At 36.3% G+C, this 25,031-nt stretch overlaps 1 protein-coding gene across 1 annotated transcript in view; it reads left to right on the forward strand.

Annotated features, from left to right (window-relative positions):
- Positions 1-25,031, forward strand: part of AFG1L (AFG1 like ATPase) — a 160,183-nt gene that overhangs the window by 110,903 nt on the left and 24,249 nt on the right. Inside the window, exons 8-9 of the mRNA XM_019658969.1 lie at positions 13,490-13,560; positions 13,817-13,917. Coding sequence (XP_019514514.1) covers positions 13,490-13,560; positions 13,817-13,917 — 172 coding nt within the window. The remainder of the gene's footprint in view (positions 1-13,489; positions 13,561-13,816; positions 13,918-25,031) is intronic.

The raw sequence follows: 25,031 nt of genomic DNA on the forward strand, positions 1-25,031 counted from the left end.
TGTTAGCTTTGTTAGGTGCGATAAGGATATTATACTTATTTTTAATAGTGTTTTTGAGATAAAATTCACATGCTATATAATTTCTTCTTTTAAAGTGCATAATTCATTTTGACTTTTAGTATATTCACAGAATTGTGCAACCATTACCACAATCCATTTAAAAACACTTTTATCACCCTAAAAAGAAATGCCACATCCCTGAACCATCACTTCCTTCTCCCCACATCTACCCCTACCCCACACCCAGCTCAGGCAATTTTACTAGTCTACTTTCTGTCTCGATAGATTCACCTATTCTGCGCATTTCATATAAATGGGATTATAACAAGATGTGGTCCTTTGTGATTGCCTTCTTTCACTTAAGATAACGTTTTCAGGATTCATCCATGTTGTAGCATGTAGTACTTCATTCCTTTTTATTGTCAAATAACATTCCATTGTATAGATATACAACTTTTCTTTATTCATTCATCAGCTGATGGTCATATGGGTTATTTCTACGTTTTGACTATCGTGAATAATGTTGCTTTGAACATTCTTGTACAAGTTTTTGTGTGAACTTATATTTTTATTTATCTTGTATGAACCTAGGAGTGGAATTTCTGGGTATGGTAATTGAGGAACGTCTAGAATGTTTTCCAAAGCATCTGTACCATTTTATATTCCCATCAGTAGTGTATGAGGGTTCCCATTTCTCCACTTCTGTGTGAACACTTGTTATTATTATTTTTTATTATAACCATCTGCATTAGTTTCCTAGGAATGTTGTTACAAAGTACCACAAATTGGATGGCTTAAAACAACAGAAATTTGTTGTTTCACAGTTCTGGAGGCCAGAAATCCAAAATAAAGGTTTTGGCAGCGTCATGCTCTCTCTAAACCTTTAGGGGAGAAGCATTCCTTGCCTCTTTTAGCGTCTGTTGTTTGCCATCAACCCTTGGTATTCCTTGGCTTGTAGATGTGTCACTCTAATTTCTGCCTCTGTCATCACATGGCCATCTGCCTACGTGCCTCTCTCTTCTTCTTATAGGGATGTTAGTCATATTGAATTAAGGGGGCCTATCTACTTAACTAATTACATCTATAATGACCATGCTTCCAAATAAGGACACATTTTGAGGTACTGGGGGTTAGGACTTCTACATATCTTTTTTTGGGGGAAACACAGTTCAACCCAAACAAAATCCTAGTGAGTGTGAAATACTATCTCATTGTGGTTTTTATTTTGATTTCTCTGATGGCTAATGATGTTGAGTATCTTTTTGAGTGCTTGTTGACTATTTGTATATCTTCTTAGGAGAAAGGTCTTCGTATACTTTGCACATTTTTAAATTGTGTCCTTTGTCTTTTTATTATTGGATTGTAAATCAACTTGTGTTTCTAGGATAAATCCCACTTGGTCATAGTATAGAATCCTTTATATATGTTGCTGGATTTGGATTGCTAGTATTTTTGTGTTTATATCCATAAAAGATATTGGTTGGTAGTTTTCTTTTCTGGTGATGTTTTTGTCAGGTAATACAGGCCTGATAGAATGAGTTGGGAAGTGTTTCCTCCATCTCTGGATTTTCTCTTTTTTCTTGAGTCAGTTTCAGTAGTTTGTGTCTTTTTGGGAATTTGTGCATTTCATTTAGGTTATCTAATTTGTTGTATACATTTACTAATAGTTTCCCCTTAAAATCCTTTTTATTTCTATAAGGTCAGAAGTAATGTTCTGTTTATCGTTCCTGATTTTGGTAATTTTGTCTTCTCTTTTTTTCTTGGTCCATCTAGTTAATGGTTTGTCAATTTTGTTCACCTTTTCAAGGAACCAACATTTGATTTTGTTGATTTGCTGTATATATATATATTTTTTTTTAGCTGAGCCATCCCGCCACCTGTTGGCAGCTCACAGCTGCTCAGCTCGGGCTGACTCGAACCGCTGTTGCTCAGAGCTCAAACTCTTGAGCGAGCTCTTAACCAACTGAGCCACTCAGCCGGCCCGATTTGCTGTATTTTTCTATTCTCTATTTCATTAACTTCCACCCTAATCCTTATTATTTTCTTCCTTCCACTTGTTTTATGTTTAGTTTTCCTTGTCCAGAGTCTTATGGTGGAAGGTTAAGTTGCTGGTTTGAGGTTTTTCTTCTTTTTTAATGTATGCGTTTACAGCTATAAATTTCCCTCTAAGCACCACTTTAGCTGCATCCCATAAGTTTTGGTGTGTTTTGTCTTCATTTCCAGTCTCAAAGTATTTTCTAATTTCCATTTTGATTTCTTTTTTTGATGCATAGGTTATTTAGGAGTGTGCTGTTTAATTTCCACATATAAGTGAATGTTTTTTAATGTAACATGTTAATTCTTTTAATGATTTTTTTCATTATATATTTTTGGGGTTTTTTTAGAAGAAGTATTTATCTCTGTAAGAAGTATAGAAATGGCTGAAATGGCTGAAAATCAAAATGAAACATTGTATGTTGCTATATGTTTTGGGAATTCAAAGGTCAGTAATGGTGATGAATCTGTCCTCTGAGGCCACCTGTAGGAAAAAGGGCACTATGGTAAAGAACTATAGTTGGTTCTCAAAAGGAGATGCACAGTAGTATTTTTCTCATCAGAAGGCTTGTTGATATTTTATGAATGAGCAAGGCTCTGTGACATTGCAAACTTATACCTATATGTTAGTAAAACAAAAATTTTCTACTTTAAAAAACACAACTTTCTACTTTATATCCTGTTGGGCATAGTCAAGTAGACTGTTTATTTTGTCTACCTATTTGACATACTTTAGATTCACATTTAAATATCTCTTACTTTTGTATTCACTCAAGGACTTCTGAATTAAAATTAATTTTAAGGGTTTGAAACTATTTAAAACACCACGAAAAAGTGGTTCAGCAGTGAAAGAAATTCATCTCATACAGATTTCGATATCAGGCTCCATCAGTCAGCTCAGCACACCTTTTATCTTCTATCCCTTTATAAAAGTGTAATTCAACAATAGCATATCTCAGTGTTTTCCAGCAGGCCAGACAGGACCAGAATAGAGCTGGCCCACCATTTCTAGCTAAACACATTGACAAAATATTCAACTGTATGGAGATATTCATCGAGTAACGCGTAAATAAGGTATATACCCAACATGTACAAGAGTAGATAATATGTATACTTATACATATAAAAGTACAGAATAAAGTTTTTAGATTGCCTTAGAATTCTTATCTTCTTTTTATTTCATCTTCAAATAGACCACATTTATAACTAAAGGTCAATCTTCAATGTTAGAAAAGCTGATCTGGCAAAAGTCCTAGGTCTTTAGTTACTTGCTTGGTACCTTATTTAGCTATTAAATCTCCCTGGCTTCTCTTTCCCAGGTGGATATGACCATCTTCTTCTCCTTGAAGAAGAGTTAGAGCTTCTTACTCTTTAGCTTCTTTTTCATTTTTATTTATTTTTAAACATCTTCAATCACTCTAACCTTTCTGAAATTTTATGAAAAAGGAATATTTTTGGATCTACCAACTTGCAAGTCTACATATTACATCACTGATTTATTTGGGGGGAAATGCAATATATAAATTTGATAGAAATTTTATATGGAGTTTGAAGCTGAGAAGAGGGGGTGAAGGTCTGGAATTTGAGAGCAAAAGGTGCTATATCCCACCTTCTGCATTATACACGGGTCAAGATTAATGGACCCAGGTAAGTTACTCTCCAGGTGATTGAGAAGGGTGGGAAATTTAGAGACTGAAATGGATCTCTGAACAGTCAATTAAGCCTTTGAGTGATTGAGAAGAAGATAAATACTAGGACAAAATCCATCTTAACAACTGATTCCGTTATGTAAAACAAGCCTACAGGATTTGAAATGCAACCAAGTCTGTTTTATATTAAGGCAAGTATAAACCAACTTAATCTTGGACCTGCCTCCAGCCCCAGATTATGTTTGGTATGAGCACAAAGAGCTGTACAGCATGAATGCACAAGGAATCAGTAGAGTGAGAAGGCTCACTGCCAGGGAAATTTGGCACAAGAACGCTAAGAGGAAGGGGAAATTTCTCCTTCGTTGAATCAGTGTTGGCTCTCTAGAATAGAGAACATGGAGAGAGAGGGACCAAGGAAAGCCAAACCTATTCTACTTGTTGATACCTTAACAAGCTGTTGATTTTTAAAAGGGGATGAAGGGGCAAAGTGTGGGTAGCATTCTGTTCCCCTGAGTCAATCCTAATGAAGTGGGAGGTTCTTGAAAAAATTAATTTCCATTTAAATTAATGTGTGACCCTCTTCTAGAAACCTCCACTTGTTTGGGAATTTTTGTTGAGAATTTCAACTGATCCAGCAATAATAAGGGCTTTTTTTTTTTTTTTACGTATTCTATTTTTTTAGTCTAAGTTTTATGTTGAATGCCTGATTTCAGCTTTAGAAATCTTCTCAAAATTGGAATGACTAAAAAAAAATGTTCGAATGACTGGTTACTTTCGTCTCTGTTTACTAATTTAATATGGAAAAATAAATCATGATTCTCATATTTCTGAAGGAATCAGGCTTTTAATCCAGGGTACTGTACTTACAGGGTTTCTGTGCAAGTTGATGTGAAATTTCCTGGCAATGAAATAGTGGTTGATTCCAGGGCTTTTCTGACTTAAAGACACAGTGGTCCTACTCAACAGAAAATAGAGACCTGTCCCTCCACTGAGGTTTTTGAGCTTTACAAACGGTGACAGAAGCAATGAAATGGGTGGATTTTACCACGGCATTATAGATAAAGGAAAAAGAGCTTGTTCTTTGCTTGGGCCCCCGACATCCCAACTCCCAACAAAAAGCATTTGAAAAGAGTGACTGCTCCTTCTTCAGCAATGACTATAATTCTCTTTTGATTATCTCTGGGCAGATTTTCTGTTTTGCATCTTATCTGCACAAAGGACTACTATACAGTAGCATCCCCCCAGTGGAGCAATTATCCAGAATTAAAGGAAGTCACTTAAATTCTTTAGCCCTACTCAGTTGTAGAAGCTTATGTTTCTGTCTCCCCTCCTGAAAAGAAAGGAGATACAATTCATAGCATCTGGGCTTAATTCCTGTGTTTTCTCCTCATCGTTTTGATGTTACCCAAGTCACCCTTCCTTAAGATATCCCTCTTTCTGGTTAAAATGGAACAGCACAAAGCTGAATGGAACATTTCCTTCCATGCTATGTGACATATTCTTGTAGCTGCAAAAGAAAATTCTGAATTTAGCTCATTTTTACACTGAAAAAATCATGTTTAACGTAGTGCCATCTTTAGGCTGCAACTTTTCTATGCAACTGCTGTTGACTACCAGGTTTTGTCCCTTCCTCAAATTCTGTTGTTTAGCCTGGAATATTTTTCATTTATGTTTGTAATTTGAGTCTAATTTGAATCGCTATTTATATTTTTTTATAATCTATATCCTTGTGTATTTTTTTGGTACATTTGTTTCCTGAATATGTCTATTGCTGACCTGAGGTCTTGTATCCAAACACTTGGTTTTTTTTTGTTGTTGTTGTTGTTTTAAACTAGCTGACCCTCAGTCTTCTTTAGAGCTTCACAGGCTTGGTTATATTTCTGAGTATAGATATTTAGTCTTATTTACTGGAAAACTGACAAGAGGGCCCTGGAGTCATAGATTCACATCTGTTACTCCAGTTTTCTCTATTATAAAAATACCATTATTTGTTTTTTCCTGTTTTGAAGCTAAAAGCATTTCTCTGCCTGAAATTTTTACCATAATGTTGTATCTTGAAATTTCCTACTTAAAAAAGTCAAGAGATTTTAGGTGTTTTGAAGAATGGATTTAAAATTTTTATGTATATCATAATGACATATTACTAAGAAAATCCTTCTGGATTAACTATTGCGTTAATTAAATTAAATATGTAATTTTTATGCCCCCCCCTTCCCAAACAATTTGAGGCAACTTACATTAAAATCACATATGGTACATCCACCATAATCGCTAAAGTGGAAGAAGACATGGAAAATACAAAGCACTGGTAGGAATGTAGAACTAGTGAAAGTTTTTGTAACTGCAGGTTTGAGAGTAAACTGCTACAACCACTGTAGAAACCAGTTTGACAGTATCTGTTAAGCTGAACATAGGTCTATGCTATGAGCAGAAATTCTATTCCTAGTTATATACCCAACAGACATGTATACATAAGTTTACCAAAGGCATGTACTAAAATGTTCATAGTAGCACTATTCATAGAAACCCCAAAGTATAAACTATACAAATGCTCATTGTTAAGGACCGAATTGTGTCCCCTTAAAATTCATAGGTGGAGGGCCGGCCGAGTGGCTCAGTTGGTTAAGAGCTCGCTCAAGAGTTTGAGCTCTGAGCAACAGCGGTTCGAGTCCAGCCCGAGCTGAGCAGCCGCTGAGCTGCCAACAGGTAGCAGGATGGCTCAGCTAAAAAAACAAAACAAAACAAAAAAAACAAAATTCATAGTTGGAGCCTTAACCCACAGTGAGCTTGTATTTGGCTATAGGGCCTTTAAGGAGGTAATATTGAGTAAATGAAGCCAGACTCCTATTAACTAGGGAAATGAGCTTATATGAAGCAATATGTATTCTAACACCCAACTTGAAAATGATTTAGGACACACTCTTAGAGATTTGATCAATGTCAGTGCAAAATGACATTTTCCTGTGTCTGGAATGTTTGTCAACCAGCTAAGAGCAAGACTATTACATAATGTAACTAAATCTTGTATTTTAAAAAACCTTTAATTTAAAAAACGATAACTTTTACATTTTAAATATTTGAGGTATTTAAATTTTAAACTAATTTTATTTTGCATTTATTTGTGTGTTGTTTCCTTCTTCTAATGTTTTCTACTGCCAAAAGTCTAAATCAGATAGTTCTGACAAGGGGCTAATAGCCAAAATATGTAAAGACTCATATAAGTCAGCAACAAAAAAACAAACAATCCAGTTAAAAAATGGGCAGAGCACATGAACAGACACTTCTCCCAAGAAGACATCCAAACAGACAACAGATATATGCTCAACTTTGCTAGGGAAATGCAAATCAAAACCACAATGAGATACCACCCTCACACCTGTTAGAATGGCTATTATCAACAAGACAAGTAATAACAAGTGTTAGAGAGGCTGTGGAGAGAAAGGAACTCTCATACAGTGCTGGTAGGAACGTAAATTGGTATATCACTATGGTAAACAGTATGGATGTTCCTCAAAAAATTAAGAATAGAGGGCCGGTCGAGTGGCTCAGTTGGTTAAGAACTCGCTCAAGAGTGCGAGCTCTGGGCCTGCTGAGTGGCGCGTTGGTTAAGAGCTGGCTTGGGACGCCAGCTCTGAGCAGCAGGGCCCCCACCACCCCTCTGGTTCTTCATGGCAGAGGGGATGCAGGGTTTCTATGGGAATTTTAGGTGCCATAAGCAGTACTGACTTTGTTGTCTTCAATCCGAAATCTGTAAAAATAGTTAACTCACCCCATGTTTCTCCCATCTCCCAAGTGTTAGCTCCCTCCAAACCCTGCCTTCTTCTGTTCACCGTGCAATGCCTTCAGGTCACCTTGTTTTTGTGTTTTGTGCAGAGTTTATAGCTGCCATCAGCAGGAGGACCAGTTAGGGCGGAGCTTACCTGGTCCTGTTAGAAGCAGAACCGTGGTGTTCTGATAGAGCAGACCCTCTAGTATCTTTCTGAGAGGCTTCATGGGAACTATATTTTTTGAGGCTTCATCTATCCAAAAAATGCTTTTATTTTGCTTGATTAATAGGTTTGACATGGATAGTTTGACAATAATATTCCTTAGAAAATTTTAGACACTATATCATTATTTTCAAGTCTCCATTATTGCTGTTGCAAAGTTTGATGTGAATTTATAAGAATGATTCTTGACCTTTTATACAGAGGGTGCCAAAAAAAATGTATACACATTTGAGGAAAGGAAAAATGCTGTATTAAAAAAGGAAAAAACTGATGGTAACCACTTTGAGCTCCTCTTATAATTGCAGAAGTCAAATGTGAGTTGTATTCATTCATCTTTTGTTATTGGTATACATTGAGTATTACAATTTTAATATAGTTTTTTCCTTTCTTAAAATGTGTATACATTTTTTGGCACCCTCTGTATTTGTCCTGTCTTTTCCTTTTGAAGTTTTTAGGATATTCTTTCTTTATTCTTGATTTCCTGATATTTCATGATTCTGTGCCTTGGAACAGAGCTTCCCCTTCCTGTCCCCTTGTCCCCCCACCCCCACCCCCATTTCTTTGTGCTGAGAGTTTATCGACCTCTTTTAACTTAGATAATCATGTCTTTCAGTTCTAGGAAACTTAATTTTAGTTTTTCTTTTATTCTTTTCTCATTTGTTTTTCTCCAGTCTTTGGGATTCTGGTTAGACATTGAACCTTCTGCATTGACCTAATCCTTTTATTTTCTGTTTTCTTCTTGTTCTATTTTCTGAAAGATTACTTCAATTTTTTTCTCCCAATTTCTTTCCTAAATTTTTTGTTTAGTAGTCATTTGTAGAGCTCTTTCCTATGCACTAAATTGTTCTTTTAGTTTACAGCATCCTTCCTTGTTTTATGGATGAAATATTCTTTTCTCTCTAGGCATAGTACAGTATATTTTTCCTCTTCTGGTATCTATTTTTTCTTTGCTTCCTCCAAGATCTTTTCTTCTATTTATTTTGATATTTATCTTCTATCCTAGAGAATTTACTTAAATGCCTAGAAATACTTGGTTGTCCACTCACACTTAAGAATGAGGCATTAAAAAGCTAATTGCGGGCCGGCCGAGTGGCACAATGGTTAAGAACTGGCTTGGGATGCCAGAGGGCCCCGGTTCGGATCCCACATATGAGGGCCAGTGACACTGCCCTCCACAGCTAAGATGCTGAACAACAGCTCAACCTGGAGCTGGGCTGCCGTGAGTCGCCGGCCACGGCGTAGGCTGCAGCCCCTGTGGCAGTGGGTTGCCATGGGCTACCGTGTGTAGCCAGCAGCCAGCGTGAGCGGCCAGCAGCCGCAGTGAGCGGCCGTCCGGAAGCCGGCGACTGATGTGCCTCGCCCCGGAAGCGTGCAATGATGGTGCCAACTTAGGCCAGTGAAGCAACGTCCTCCACAACCTGACTGAAGAACAAAACGACAGCAACTTGTCTGTTCCCCTTCCCCCAATTCCCCAGCACTGTTCCCTTCCCCACAATACCCCAATAAAAAAATCTTTAAAAAAAATAATAAAAAGCTAATCGCAAGTTTTGTGTGCATTGATAGGGTTTTATTGATTGGTGGGCTTCACTGGAGGATGATAAGGTGGCAGGTCAGGTTTACATTGAAGAACCCCCAAATATCAGTATCTGCATGTCTTTCTTTTGGCTATTCACTTTCCTCCAATCTTTCTGTGTACTTCTTGGGATGGAAGGTTGGCTGATAGGGTTCTGGACACTGAAGAGGGAGGGACTGTTGGTTTCACTGTTTAATGTCTAGGTTTTCAGTATGGTATAATGTCTCTCCCACTTTCTTCATTGTTAAAGCTATCCCCGATGGTAAACTTACTGTTTTCATCTAGAGTGGAGGAGGTGTAGGAATCTGGATTGTCCAGGTGAAGGGAGAGAATCTAAGGAACTATCTTTGTCTTATTTTCAAACACTTTCCAGCCTGACCCTGAATCTTCACGTTTATCTATGGTAGTAGTGCCAAACCTTTGGAGGGTTTTGGGTGAGAACTGGTTTGCTTTGTTGTGGCTCAGCACCCCACCTTCCATGTTCCGATTTACCAGCCTACTAAAGTCCTGCTCATCCAACTGAGGAAAGCAGCACCCATCTTTTTTCCCTCTAGACTCCCCTTATTTTTCCAAGTGATTCTCTTAGAGAAAACTTTCCCCGTATCACCCGCCTTTGGGGCGGGTAAGTCACCCTCTTCTTTCCTAAGGGGAAGGGAGGGACAAGGCTCTTATCACAAATACTAGAGACAAAGGCCAGTGACTCCTGGTCCCCTTTCTCCTCCTTATAAAGACACTGTGATGTGTGGCAGGGGGGCATTTGGAGTAGGGCTGACTCTCCTTCTCATTTAGCTATTGGGATGGGAGTCTAGATCCAGCCATTGGTGGCTCATTGGGGGTGTTCTTTAAAATTTGAGGCTACTTAGCACTTACAGCCATCAACTTTGGGCCTCAATTGCAATTCCAGGACAAGAGGGAAAAGTTGCGCTCAGAAACTGCATAATATTCCATTGTATGGTTGTATACAAATGTACTTTACCGAATTCCCCATCATTGGACATTTGGGTTTTAAAAAATTTTTTTTGATGTTAGCAGTGCCACAGTGCACATCCTTATAGTCGTTAACCATTATTATTTCCATAGGTGAGATTGCTAGGAGTGGAATAGCTGGGTGATGCCATATGCATGCTTTTAATATTCTTATTGTATATTTTCTGGTTGCCCTGAAATCTTGTACCAGTTTTTCACCCCTCCCAGCAGTAGTAATAAGAGGGTTCTTTTTTCCACATACCTATGCTTGCTCTGAGCAGTTTATCTTTTTCCTTATCTCTGCTAGTTTGGATAAAAGAATAGCATCTCATGGCTTTACTTTGCATTTGTTATTACTAGTATGAATGAACAATTTTACACATACTTCTTGCCTATTGAGCTATTTTTTTTAATGCGTTTGGCTGTTCAAGTCCTTTAACAATTTTTCTATTGGGGTATTCAATTTTTTATTTTAATCTATTGCAGTATTTTATACTTTGATAATACTGTCTGCCATAAATGTTGCCATTATATTTCCTGGTTTGAAATGCCTGTATATTTTATTTATAATATTTTCTGTAATACATGAAATTTTAATTTTTTTGTATTCAGATCTTATATAAGTGACTTCGTTCTCTGAATCTCAGTTTTTCTCTTCTGTAAAAATGGGATAACATATACTACATGGTGAGGTGGGGGTGGTTTAGGTAAATTAACTGCTACATAATAGTTGCTGAACAAATGATAGCTTTAGTTATTCCCTGTATGACACATTAAAATAGTTAAGAATCATCCAGAACTTTTACTAGAATTACAAACATACTCAAAAATATTTAAACCAGATATGAACCTGGATAATAAGTAAAACTGAATCTTTTAGGCTAATTTACATAAGTAAGTTTTAAGCTTTCCTTTTACTTTTCTAGTTGACATCCTTAAAAAAAAGTTACTGAACTCTGATTGATGAATCCTCTTAAGAGTAGGGAAACCTGAAGTCTGAGTGGAATGTGGGAAGACTACTGTTATAAGTCATTTGTTAAGGGATTGGGAATGCATTTCTTTCTGACGAGGATTTCTTTCCTAGCATTCTTATTTATTTATTTCCTATCATTCTTACTTGTTCTTATATTATCAGTACAGATACATCTAATAAAACCAAAATACACACTAGCCCCTTTTGCTTTTAAGACAATATGAAGACAAGGTTCCTGTCCCCAGCAGGTTAGTAGAACTTACTCCCTGAGGTCAAATGCAAATTGGCCTAGATGAACAAGTGTCTTCAATTGTAAGTTACAGAAACTGCTTTTATGAATATTTATTTTTAGGCCACTTAACACCAATACATTTTTTTATTTTGCATGTTATAACTTCTCAGTAACAGTTTATGATAATATAATAGAATTCTTATAAGATATGGTTATAATAAAAATAGTTGTGTAATTTCACATATAATGTCACCAGAAATGAAATCACATATAGTAATTTCATACATGACGTAGAAGGTGTGGCCTGACTAAAGTCTAGTGGGCCACATTGTAATATTACAGTATGTTAGAGCACTGAGTAAAAAAGAAATCACTGCTGAGGAAGTTTGTAAGCAATTGTTTATTCACCAAATATGCTTTTAGAATGTAACTGTCTTCTGTCATGGTAATTTTTCAGAATTCAATTCTCCCTCTATAGTGGGTAACCTCTGTAGCCAGCAGACTTCCTAGGGGGCTGATATTGCTCTCACTTTTCTATATCTCTTAAAAAGTAGCTCACTTCTCCATCAGTTGTGCGTATGTACACCACCACTGCAAAGTGGAGACAATTCCAAATGAATTCCCAAGAATGATGTGGGCAAAGCCATCTAAACATGCTTGTGCTTGGCACTGACATTTACGTTGGCTCGTTATTTCTTTGTACCTCTAAAATTGTTTTTTGTCTTATAATCACTCTTTCTGTAGTATCGTTTTATTATCTTAATACGGCTCTTTTCAAATGCTGTACAAGGCTTTTTATATAAGTCAAATAACATTTCCCCTGCAAAGTTAACCGCTGCAAATGATGTTTTTAAGATCCTTTGAGGTGGAGTGGTTATTACTTGGAATATGACAATTCCAAATCCTTCATGATGACTGTGTGCTTTGTTGCATTTTAAAAGCATTTTCTATAGAGTAGTTGAAGAATTAAGTGCTTGTGTGTTGAATGCCCTGCCACCTGATTATTATCTCAAGGGAGAAATTAGTTTGGTTAAGTTTAAGCTTAAGCTAAAGAGAAAATAATTTGTCATATTAGTTTTCAGTAAGACTTTATTAAGATGGATATCCAGAATTGCGTTTAATTGCTTCCACACATAGATAAGAGTGATTTGTGTGTCAAAATTAAGCATATTGGCAGGTCTTCCTGTATAAGTTTGTATGAGGGGTTGAAGTAGACTTGCATTTTCACTTGAAGTTTTTTTTTTTTAATAGCATTTGTTTCTTCTACCAGTTATTTATTGACTGTTAATTTATCAACCCCTCTTTGGAGAAAAAAAAGGTGAGAGGAAAAAAGGCCATATTATTATCACATTTATACATGTGTGTTCCCTAAACCATATGGTGATTTCTAATTAGAATACAAAAGATTCTTTGAAGAGACTAATTTCATAGAAGCTGCAATGGTGGGCATCATAGAAGGAGAGGCATCATAGAAGGAGAGAGTTTCCTTGAATTTCTGGCAAGGACACTTTTGAGAGAAACTGGTTTGTAATTGTCCTAATACTCAAAGTCTGATAAAGTTATTGATGTGCAGATCAAGTTGGTATTTCGAAGCTGGTAATTTAATTCTGGATGTTTGATCCTCTTAGCCAGTGACTTGACTTGATTTTTTTTAAAAGCAGCTTTAATATTTAATTTCACATGTGCCCTCTCAGTAGAGATTTCAAAGGATACTTTGCTGGATGCTTGACTGCCTTGTCTATTTGCTCTTGTTTGGCATGCAAGAGAGAGCCAGGAGCCTTTCTTCTCATTGTGTACACATAGTATTAATGGATTTACTCTGCCTGTATCGTCTCATTACTGGAAACAGCCAGAAGCACAGAAGTCTTTCAGTGTATGCAAATAAGGCAGAATCATCTACCTGAGAGTTAATATTCTCTGCTTTTAAGTGTATTCTAAATCTAATGTTTGTATTTAGAGCATAACATCCTGTTCTCTTTTTTTATGGGCAAAAAGCTAAGCAGGCTCTGGCAGCTGTTTGATGTTGGCTTCAAGTGTTATTAATTTCATATTCTATTATTCTTTTCACTGTAGCACAAGTGAAGCTGATGTGGAGGCTGTCATGGATAAGTTGTTTGATGAGCTGGCTCAGAAACAAAATGATTGTACGTAAGTTAATTTCTCTTGAAAGAGAATACATTTAGAACACAATGCCCAATCTCCACTGACCAATTAATAAGTTCCATTGCTGTATATGGGTTGATGCCACGCTCAAGTGGCAGTCATTGTATCAGCATTTTGTCTAATTTATGTGTTGAATCATGTGCTATTATTCATCAAGCTATGCATTTCCTATCTGTAAGAGATGAATTTTATAGTAATTATCCAGACAAGATTGAGTCTTTGTTCATGTTCCCATAGTAACTAGACCAAGGATTCTAAAAGTGCAAGGCAGAGAGCTGCGGCTGAATAAAGCCTGTGGAACCGTTGCCGACTGCACATTTGAAGAGCTATGTGAGAGAGTAAGTATCCAGACGCGTCCAGACTCCTTGGCCTTTTCACATGTTAAAATTCTTCATATTTCTGCTCTCTGCCTGTTTCAGATTTTAAAATACTATTCACAGAGTCAGGACTGATTTCAAAGTCTCTTGAAGGGAAATACACATCCGTATATGCCATGTGCTTTTTATAGATATTGGCACAAAATTTCCACTTAGGAGGACTCAAAAGCAAAATTAGAAATACTGAGAGAACTGTCAACTGTTGCTAGAAGCAAAATTAAAATCAATTTTAAGAATATATTATAAAAGCCAAACATAAGAGAATTTTTATTTTAATTGAGGTGAGGTTAGTATGTGGGGAAAGGAAGATGAAGTAATATTACCATGACCCAAGGAAGTATGACATAAAAGAATTTCCATCTCTTGTTCTCATTGCCCATCTATTATTGTCATAATATCTGACCTATTGGGGCCAGGGTCAAAGAAAATGAATTTCTATAATGGTGACATGCATATTATATAATAATATATGCAACAGAGAAAAAATGTATATATATACATGTATATATATATATATATACATGAGAAAGACCTTAATTACAGATTCATTATAGATATAAATTCTGTCTTTTAAAAGCTCTGGAATTCTCAGTACTCAATGGATATTCAATACATTTAGACTGAAGTAAATCCAAATTACACATGACTTTAAGCATAACATTTCAATTGTCATGTATAAATCATCATTCTTACTGGCCTCTGATTTATCTTGACTTTGAGGTAACTAAAAAAGAACTGTTTTTCAGTCAGGGAGAAGAGAAAGTCTTTATTTATACCTGCCAGCCATTTCATCAGTACTTTTCTTAAAGGCTAGTGACTTACTCACTTCTAACCAACGTAAATTTGTAATTTTTAAACCAGGGAGATGAATCTGGTCTACAATTGTTATTACACAAATAAAGCATTTTAAAACCAATAAGTTTTAGGATCAAGTAGGACCCTCTGACAAGGTGATAATGCCAATCTCTGTTAGTGGAAGTCATTCTGGGTGATATGGACCCTTTACTTCTGCTGAATCAATCTTCCCTAGTAACCTAATATCACCAGACAAAATTCTATTAAGGCTTCCATTTAAGTTTCATATGCCTTGCCAGAGAAATAAACTTGAGAAAAATCTTGTCTATCTGAAAGATGAAGCTGCTCCTCCTGTCACAAAAGGGGACCTAGAGAGGAAAAGGCAAGAACAGACCTGTTGTATCCTGGGGTTACTAAGGCAAAGGTGGTCTCCTTGAGCAGGTACTGAGTAGATAAAAATATGTATCTTTTATATATATATATTTATATATAAATTTTATTGGGGAACAGTGTGTTTTTCTAGGACTCGTCAGCTCCAAGCTGAGTAGTTGTTTCATTCTAATTGTGGAGGGTGTATCTCAGTGGCCCATGTGGGGATTGAACCGTCAACCTAGTGTTATGAGCACTGCGCTGTAATCAACTGAGCTAACCGGCCACCCCTATTTATCTGTATTTTTAATGTGTTCATCATTTCAGGAGACTTAGTACCAGGAAATGACTGTTAATTAAGGACCAAAATCTTCATAGTCTATTGTCTGGGGGTAGTGAGGAATAGCATGAGTTGCGACTTTATCTTGAAAAATGGAAATAACGCATAAAAATAAGTCATCTCTATCTTATTTGACAAAAATATGGATTATAATGGCAACTATGAACTGAATTCCTAGGATAACAATGATCAAATTGCTATTTACTTTTTACATAACCTTCTTGACAAAATTTTAGGTTGATAAATTAGTACATCCTATACTTCATGATTTGGTTGTTCAATTGCATAGAATATCGTTTTTACACAAATATTTAAAGATTTCATCAGTTTTTTCAAAATATTTTAATTCATGAATATTTCAATTACTTTCTTTTACATTTTTTGTGGTGCATTAACCTTGTTGATGTTTTTTCTTCAAGTTGGCAAGATCTTCATTTTTCAGTGGCTTTGCATGGATAGGTTTGCTTTTCATCTACATTGTAATTGTAGGATGTTTACTGCATCAGACAAGAACTGAATGACTGACAAAAGACACCAACATGATGGGTGGGGTTACGTTACTAGTATTAAGCTGTGAGGGATGTTTGAGGAAGGGCTACATTTTTAAGTGGTCTGTTCACTTGTGACTGTTTTCTTGTTATGATAATGTATATTTCTTGGCAACTTTAAAACTGTGGCAATACAGCTATTGAATACTTGCATGAAGAGGACTCTTGAAATCATTCAGCTCCATATGTAACCTAAAACTCTTAATGAATTATAATGATCTAATGAGCCAGGCTAAATAGTTGCCAAAACCATTTACTAAAGAAAAAAAAAAAATCACATCTAACCCAAACTAAAGAAGTAGTCATCTGATGTGTCTGGGACAGTCCCAGCCTTGGATCACCTATTCTAGTTTTCTGGGGGGCTCTCGAAGCCTGAGGCTCATCCAACCACAACTCCTGACACCATCGTGAAAAAAACAAACAAAACCTTTGGCAAGAAGTGGATGGGTAGATAGTCTGAAACGATTATTTTTGAGTCATGGTCCCTTCCAAGAAAAAAATATTGGATTGTCAGAAAAGTCATGACATATTTTTTCTATGTTTTTCATTGTGAAAATGCTTCATGACTTTTCCAACAACGCAATAATATATTTACAGGCTTATATGCATTATAAGCATATAGAAACTCATGTAGTGGTGCCTTGATAGATAAAAGAAGATTTTGACTATAAACCCTTGATGGATGCCATAAGCAAACTAAAAGGGCCCATTCCTCTCTTTTCACATCTTTCTCCCTCCCTGCTCCAACATGTTACTGTAGACCTGAAACCCTGCAGGTTAATATTGAGCCTCTTGTTATCTCTGGGATTCTCTTTCTTTGCAAATCTACAATTCAACATTGTCATGTTGAAAGAAGTAGTCCCAATTAGGAGACCCTATAGCGTCTGCGTGATAATAATAGAGAGCATTGCCATGTATCAGGCATCATTCTAAACACTTTTTATATATTTAACTCATTTTATACTTCAAATAGGTATGCACTATTATTGTCCCCATTTTATAGGTGGAGAAATTGAAGCACTGGGATCTTAAGTTACTTTCCCAAGATCAGTAAGTGGCAAAGCCAGGGCTTTGAACTCCTTGGTAGTCTTGGAATCAGATTCTGCTCTCTTAATCATTACACTATATCTGAAAGTGTTCTGGACAATTTACATTCAAGTACATTAAATCTTTCATATAACTTGGGTTCTGCCATTAAATACAGTCAGATACTTTGTGCATTCCCATATCTGACTAAGCATTGAGACTTTTATGAAGCTTGAACCTGGCTGAGGAACAGACACCCTCCAGCCTGAGAGCCCCACGTGTGTTGAGAAGCTTAGTACATATGAGTAACTGTCTGGCTCATGTGTCTTGGCATACCCTCTGGGAGTGGGCACATCTGACCCCTACGTTCACCCAAAGGTGTGTAGGGCCTATACCTCCAGGCTAGAGACCTCAAGCCTTAGGCAGCCTCATTCCTTTACTCCTTAATAAAAATAGTATTTTCTCTCCCTGCCATGATCTGAAAAAGGCTGGGGAACCCTGTTTTAGAGAACTGTGGAAAGGGAAAATTTTAGGTGATCTTGCTTCCTGACGCTCCTCCACATCAGAGCAGTGGTAAAGGAAAATGAAACAGGTTCATCTCTGTGGACGTGACAGGAACATTCAGGTTTCCTTTCCACCTTGACAGTTATTTGGCCAAATTGGAGGGTAATGGAGAAGTCAGAAATATGGGTACCTGAGTCAGTGGTTCTCAGAGTGCAGTTCTAGGGGTCCTTGAGGTCAAAACTCTGTGACAATATAAGACACTATTTACCTTTCTCACTGTGGTGACATTTGCAGTGATGGTACAAAAGCAATAGTGGGTAAAACTACTGGACCTTAGCTGAATGAAAGCAGTAGCCCTAGACCATATTGTATTCTTAATTGCCCATGTACTCACAGCAAACAAACAAACAAACAAACAAAAAAACGGTTTCACTTCAGAATGTTGTTGAAGAAGTGGTAAAATGATTAATTTTGTTAAGTCTCAACCCTTGAGAACATATCTTTTTAATATTTTTCATGATGAAGGAAGTACACATAAAGCACTTATTTGTACCAAATACAATGGTTATCTTGAAGAAAAGCACTTGTGCAATTGTTTGAGTCTCTAGCTGAACTAGCCACTTTTTTGTTGGAATGCGATTTTTTTACTTGAAAGAATGACTGACAAATATGGTTATTCAGACTTGGCAGATATTTTCTCACAATGTTTGACAGACATTTTCTTGAAAATGAATGAAGTAAGACTGTCACTTTAAGAAAAACAACTAAGAGTATTTGTTGCCAGTGATAAAATTTGAGCAAACAAGTGAAAATTAGAATTTCGCAAAACATGTTGCTGCCACCATGAACTTGATAGCTTCCCAATTTTTATACATTTTTTTTCTGATGAGATTGATGGTGATATTAACAAATGCAAAGTTTTGACATAATATAATTAAATGTGTCAACATTTGGAAGATCTACATAACTCATTGAACCAATATTTTCTAACAACAAAAGCATACGCTTACAAAATCATGCATGACAAAAGACCCATTTAAAGTACAAGAAAGGCTAATGAATTTTATTTAATACAACATAATTTTTAAAATACTGCTTCAGATTCTACATTTCAACTAACATTTAAAAAACTATTCTTCCTTGTCTAAATACACTTACCCAAAGGTTAGAGAGAATCTGGGCAGTTAAACTTGATCTAAGTAAAATGAGTTTTAGTCAAAATAAAACAAAAACACACAAAACTATTCTTGTGAAATTTTAAATGATTTTAAAAATAGACTCTAGGGGCCGGCCGAGTGGCTCAGTTGGTTAAGAGCTCACTCAAGAGTGCGAGCCCTGAGCAACAGGGTTGCCAGTTCGATTCACGTCCCGAGCTGAGCTGCCGCTGAGCTGCCAACAGGTAGCAGGATGGCTCAGCTAAAAAAAAAAAAAAAAATAGACTCTTATCTTTTGGAACAGTTTTAGGTTACGGAAAAATTGAAAAGATAGTATAGAGAATTTCCATATACTCCCAAATTCAGTTCCCTATTATTCACATCTTACATTAATATGGTACATTTGTTACAATTAATGAACCAATATTGATATATTACTTTTTATTGTTTTTTTTAAAGATTTTTATTAAAATATAGCTTGGTATATTATTAACTGAAGTCCTTATTTCAGTCAGATTTCCTTAGTTTTTACTTGATGTCCTTTTATGGGATACAACATTACCTTTAGTTGTCATGTCTCCTGAGGCTCCCCTTGGCGTGACAGTTTTTCAGTCTTTCCTTGTTTATAATGACCTTGACAGTTTTGAGGAGTACTGGTCAGTTATTTTTTAGAAAGTCCTTTAATTGGGGGTTTTCTGATGTTTTTCTCATGATTAGACTGGAATTATGGCCTTTGGGGAGGAAGACTACAGAGGTCAAGTGCTATTTTCAAACATCATACCAAGGGTACATACCATCAACATGTCTTCTCACTGTTGATGTTAACCTTGATCACATTTGTCTGAGGAGTGTTTGTCTGGTTTCTCCACCATAGAGTTACTCTTTTCCACTTCTTTCCATGGTGTGTTCTTTAGAGGGATGTTTCTTGCTGAGTTTTCATGTAGCATCAAAGAAGACTATCCACAATTATCTGATAAGGTTATTAAAACACTTTTCCCTTTTTCAGCTGCATATCTATGTGAGGCCAGATTTTCTTATGTATTTCAACTAAAACAACATATCACAATAGATTGAACGTAAAAGCAGATATGAAAAACCCTTTCTGTTCTATTGAGCCAGACATTAATGTGATTTGCAAAAAATGTAAAACAATGCCATTCTTATTAAATTATCTTTACAAAAATGTTATTTATGTTAATTTGATGGGTTGAATGTAATGGTTTTCTCACTGTTCTTTTAAATAAATTAATAAATATTTAAAATTTTTTTCAGTTTTAATTTCTAATACAGTAATGTTAGGAGAAATAACCCATAAAACAAAAGCTCTTTATGTCTCTCAATAATTTTTAAGAGTGTAAAGAGATCCTGAGCCCAAAAGTTTGAGAACCACTTACTTTAGGGTTAACTTCTATGGATCAAAAATGAAAGAGCCCAATTCAAAGAAAGCAAGCAAAAACAGAATTCTAAAGGCTTAATGAGTAAACTGACTATACCTAAATTTTCCTTATTGAGAAATGTAATTTTTACACCTGCAGAAAATTGTTTCCTCAACGGATAACTGTGCTCACAAGTAACTATTTGCAAGAGTAGTTTGTTATTTATGTCATAAAAATAATGACAGGTAGCCAGGTGTGTTTGTAAAAAGTCTGAGTAGAAAAACATATTGGTTGATGCATATGCATGGGCATACCCATTGTTTACTGTCGACTTCTTGTTCATTAGTTTTTGTCTTTGGTTCTTAGTATTCAGGGAAGGGAGGTCCATCAGATACATTTGACCTTCATCTGTTTATTAATCTTGATTATATCATATTAGTTTAAATATCGCTAGACTTAAACTGTACTGAACAGTATCTCTTGGGGAGTTGTTGAGAAATGTTTCCCTTCTCTTTCTCTGTTTTATGCTTTATTTCATTTCATGTATTTCAAATGAAGCCACTTCTTGGAAACTGCTTCTGGTTTGTGTCCTGCATTCGGTATATTTTCAATAAATACTAAAGGATGAATAGCTCTTATCTCTACTATTTGGCCAAGGGTCAAAGGCTGATGGTGTTTGGATGCCAACAGTGGTGACTAGCACCAGGGAATAAGGACGTTAATCTCCAGAGCCAACGTAGCCCTGGAAACTTTTTGGCCCTTTACCTTCCCAGCAGCAAAACCATTCTTGCAGCCTTGCTGATCTGTGAGGCCCGTTTCCCAAATATGCTGACCTCTGGCCATATCCAATTAAGGCAGGCAGGCAGCCTGGCAAAAGCATAGGGGACGGGTAGGGCAGGAGTGGGATTGCGAAGAGCTCAGTAGAAAATGGGTCCGATTCTTACAGGGAAGAACGTGAATCCAGTGTCAAAAATGAGTCCCTAAGTCTTTTTTGCCCTCTCTCTGTCTTTTCCTGCTCACATCCCTACTCAACCCCTAAGCTAAAGAGTCACAGCCTTAGTCTTGAAAGGCACCTTGAAAGTCATCTTATCTAACCCTTCAACCAACCCTGAAACCTCCTAACAAACTCTGGTCTTCCAGTTGCTTTGCGGTACCAAGTAGGGGGATGCTGTTGAATGTGCAGGAAGGAATATATGACATACGGAGTTCGATGTAGAATTTCAACGTACATACCTTGACCTAACCTTTTTGATATGGACCCTCGGTATTATAAGAAAGTTTTTTGGAATAAAATCTTATAATTGACCTATGCCATACTTTGATTTTAAAAGGTTAGATGTATACTAGTAATTTTTTTACCTTATTTAATTATTCTGAAATGTTTTCAATAAAAGAAAAATAGAATTCTCTGCAAGGTTGGAGGTTGAACTGAAGGATCAGTTTTTACTAATTGTTGCCAATAATTTGTGTCTTCCAAGGAAATAGCTAAATATTGGGTTAAAGGTAGTTGATGTGTTTTACTATTTTAAAGGAAAAAACACTTAGAGAAATACCCATAAAAGAGGGGCTAGATCAGACATTTTAAAACTGTAGCCACTTAGAATAAATGTGGTCATTTCCATGATGAAAGGGAAGGTGAAGAAGACAGAAGGAATGGAGAAAAACTGGGTTGAGATAACACCTTCCTACTTTCTCTGGGAGGTTCTCTGTTACCTGGCACTTTGTGAGGCTCAACAGTCAGTCTTGTTCAGCTTCTGTTCCCAAACGGGGGCCAGAACAGCTCTTTAGATGTTGTGGTGTATGGCTACAGGTTTTAAACTCTGCAAGTTACGGACTTCTCATACTCAGCTGCCTAAAGCGTCTCTGAGGGAGAAAATTTGCTTTCATTTCCTGTAAATATATTTATGTTGTGCTGCTAACTGATGTGCTTTAAAATGTGTCTGGTCCCTGTAATGGGAGAGAAAGTGCCTAGGGATTCCCAGAGGTCTAAAGGGAAGAACAAGTGTGCACCTTCAATACGTTCTCTGTCTAAGGAGTAAAATTCTTTTGAGGATCGGATCTAGTAGTAGAAGTAGACACAACTCCTCATATTCCTTCTTAAGATCACTTCTCTAAGAAAGTGTGATGAACTAATAGTTGATGTTTGTTTCAGTCTTTGGGAGGAATGTGGCATTCACCTGCTCAGGCAACGATTAAGAAGTATGAATTATAATTTTTAACATTAAAGTGGCCATTCGCTTTTTAGAATTAAAGTTTATTTTTAATTTTAAAGTAAGTGGTCTCACTTGGATTTCATAATAAATGTACCAGAGCCCTAAATAATAACTGGATTATTCTCTAAACAGAAGACCTATGTGATAAAATCATTGGTAAAGTGTTGAGAAAATCTAGGGTAACCAATTAATACGACTATAAAACACTTCAAAGTTACTTGTTTGAGTTTTTAAAAATAACTTTGATAATGCTGGATTTTCTAATGCTTACCTACCAACTGGCTCATTGTTTTGTTTTTAAATAGAAAAAATTTTGTAGCAAGTAATTCTTTGATTCATAATTGTCTAGTTTTTCGGTTTCCCACCGTAAAGTACATGATTTGATATGCTTCATAGTACCTTCCCTCAGATTAGATCGGTTGACTTAAAATTATTTTTTTATTATTTTTTTATTTTTATTTTTTTTAGCTGAGCCATCCTGCTACCTGTTGGCAGCTCAGTGGCTGCTCAGCTCGGGCTGGGCATCGAACCACTGTTTCTCAGAGCGCAAACTCTTGAGCGAGCTCTTAACCAACTGAGCCACTCGGCCAGCCCTCTGGTTGACTTAAAATTAGTAATTACTTAGTATCTTGCTAATTAAAATATTTAATAAGATATATCCAATTAGATATGTTACTTTGAGATATACTTTATAGGAAAAAGTTTTAAGAATTGTTATTGTAGAATATACTATTTTTGTTGCTTAAAATAACTTGAAGATATTATTGAGTCAGGCAAAAGATTTTGAAACAAAACTAGAAATGAGCTATAACATCAAGGAATTATAAGGTTTCTATGTATTAACTCTTTTATCTTTATTGTTGATCAAGAAATATATGTTATGTAAGATACCCTCTCCAAGATTGTTACATTGATTTAATGGTCAGCAACTATATCTTAAACTCTTTCATATCTGCATGCTACTATGTTATAAGGAATATAAAGGAAGTATAAGAAGTTTTTTCCAAAGAGTTTACAATTTAGTAAAGGAAATAACATGAACCAAATAACAGGCAGCGTAGTAGAGCGGAAAGAGGCTCAACTGAGTCAAGAGATATGAATTCCAGTCATTACTCAGATACTTTGTAGTTGAGTAGCCTGAGGCAGGTCACTTAACCACTCTGTGTCCAAGTATCTCATCTGTAAAATGTCTGACATAACCAGCTAATATCTGTCATTCCTTTCAGCTGTAACAGTCTATTGCAGGGGTCGGCAAACTTTTGAGACAGAAGAGCCAATCCTGTTCCTCACAACAATTTAAAAATTATTCGAGAGCCATAAAACAAATGAAATCGCCATTATGTGAATAGTATCCTTTAAAAAATTTTATAAATGAAACTATGATAGTTTTATTTTCATTTTCAGTTTTACTTCAGAGCCACATGTACGTTCCCAGAGATGCATGTGGCTCACGAGCCGCAGTTTGCCGACCCCTGGTCTATTGGAAAGAGCTGTATTCACTAGTTAAGTACATATTATGAGTGCTTCAGGAATTAAAAGTAAGAATAGTAAAGATTGGGGAGATTCTGAGTAGACGTGAGATTTAAGGATGAAATTGATCTTGACCTTGAAAGGTTAGTAGAATTTAGATGAGCAGAGTGGAGGTATTTCAACCATGATCTGAAGCCAAGCACTGCATGTTTCAGGAAAAACAGAAGATACTTGCCTAATGAGAACAGAGTGCATGTTGGAGAGAAATGGGAAATAAGAATGAAAATCTCAGATGCTCCATAAAAACCAGGCAGAGAAATATCAACTTTTTACCATGATCCACAGAGTCATTTTAAGTTTTGAGCAGGAACATGGTACCTAAGGTAATGTGTTAGGAGGGTTAATGGGCAGTATGTGCTAGGAAAGGTTGTAACTTTCATCCACATGTTCCATCGGTCAGCAAATAATATCTCCTCTTGGCAATGCCCTCCTTTCAGGATGGAAACTTGATTCAATAAACCAACATGCTATATACTGGGGGTACCAAAAAAATGTATATACTTGACGTGTATTCATCTTTTGTTATTGATATATATTGAGTATTACAATTTTAATACAGTTTTTTCCTTTCTTAAAATGTGTATACATTTTTGGGGGGGCATCCTCTGTATTTGTTTAAGTTACCTTTTATGCAGGGTAACAGAGAGAACCCTACCCTTTTATATTTTGTGGCATTTCTCCCTAGTCATTCAACAGATATTCACTGAGTACTTAATGGAAAGCTGGCGTCGTTCTAGGTGCTATAGCAGGTACCAAGATGAGTAAGAGTCAATCTCTGCTCTTACATGGTCTTAATTTAGAAGAGAAAAATGTGTGAAGGATGGCTGTTTTGGTGTTCCTAAGAATCGGGGATCATGAGGGCAACCTTTGTGATCTCTTCTTCCTCTGAGGTTTTATGTTTTCATGAAAAACACAGAGATAGGAAATTACAGAGTTTATTCAGAGAAGTGAAGGCTCAAGAGGCTTCTACTCCATTAATGATAGAATAGCTCCTATTTGACTGGCCCACCTATAGATCATAATTGTAACTCTGGACAGAACCTAAAAACTATCTGGAAGGTGCACTTGAGCAACCAAAAGCAAGGGGAAAGTGGAGTGCAGTCGACACTTGGAAGAAAGGATTGACACTGGTGAATTTCTTATTGTTATAGTTTCTTTCTTTCTTTCTTTCTTTCTTTTTTTTTTTGCCTGAGAGCAGATCACAGTTGGCCTCATATGGG

The sequence above is a fragment of the Hipposideros armiger genome, unplaced genomic scaffold (genome assembly GCF_001890085.2).
Source record: "Hipposideros armiger isolate ML-2016 unplaced genomic scaffold, ASM189008v1 scaffold_292, whole genome shotgun sequence".
Taxonomy (NCBI): Eukaryota; Metazoa; Chordata; class Mammalia; order Chiroptera; family Hipposideridae; genus Hipposideros; species Hipposideros armiger.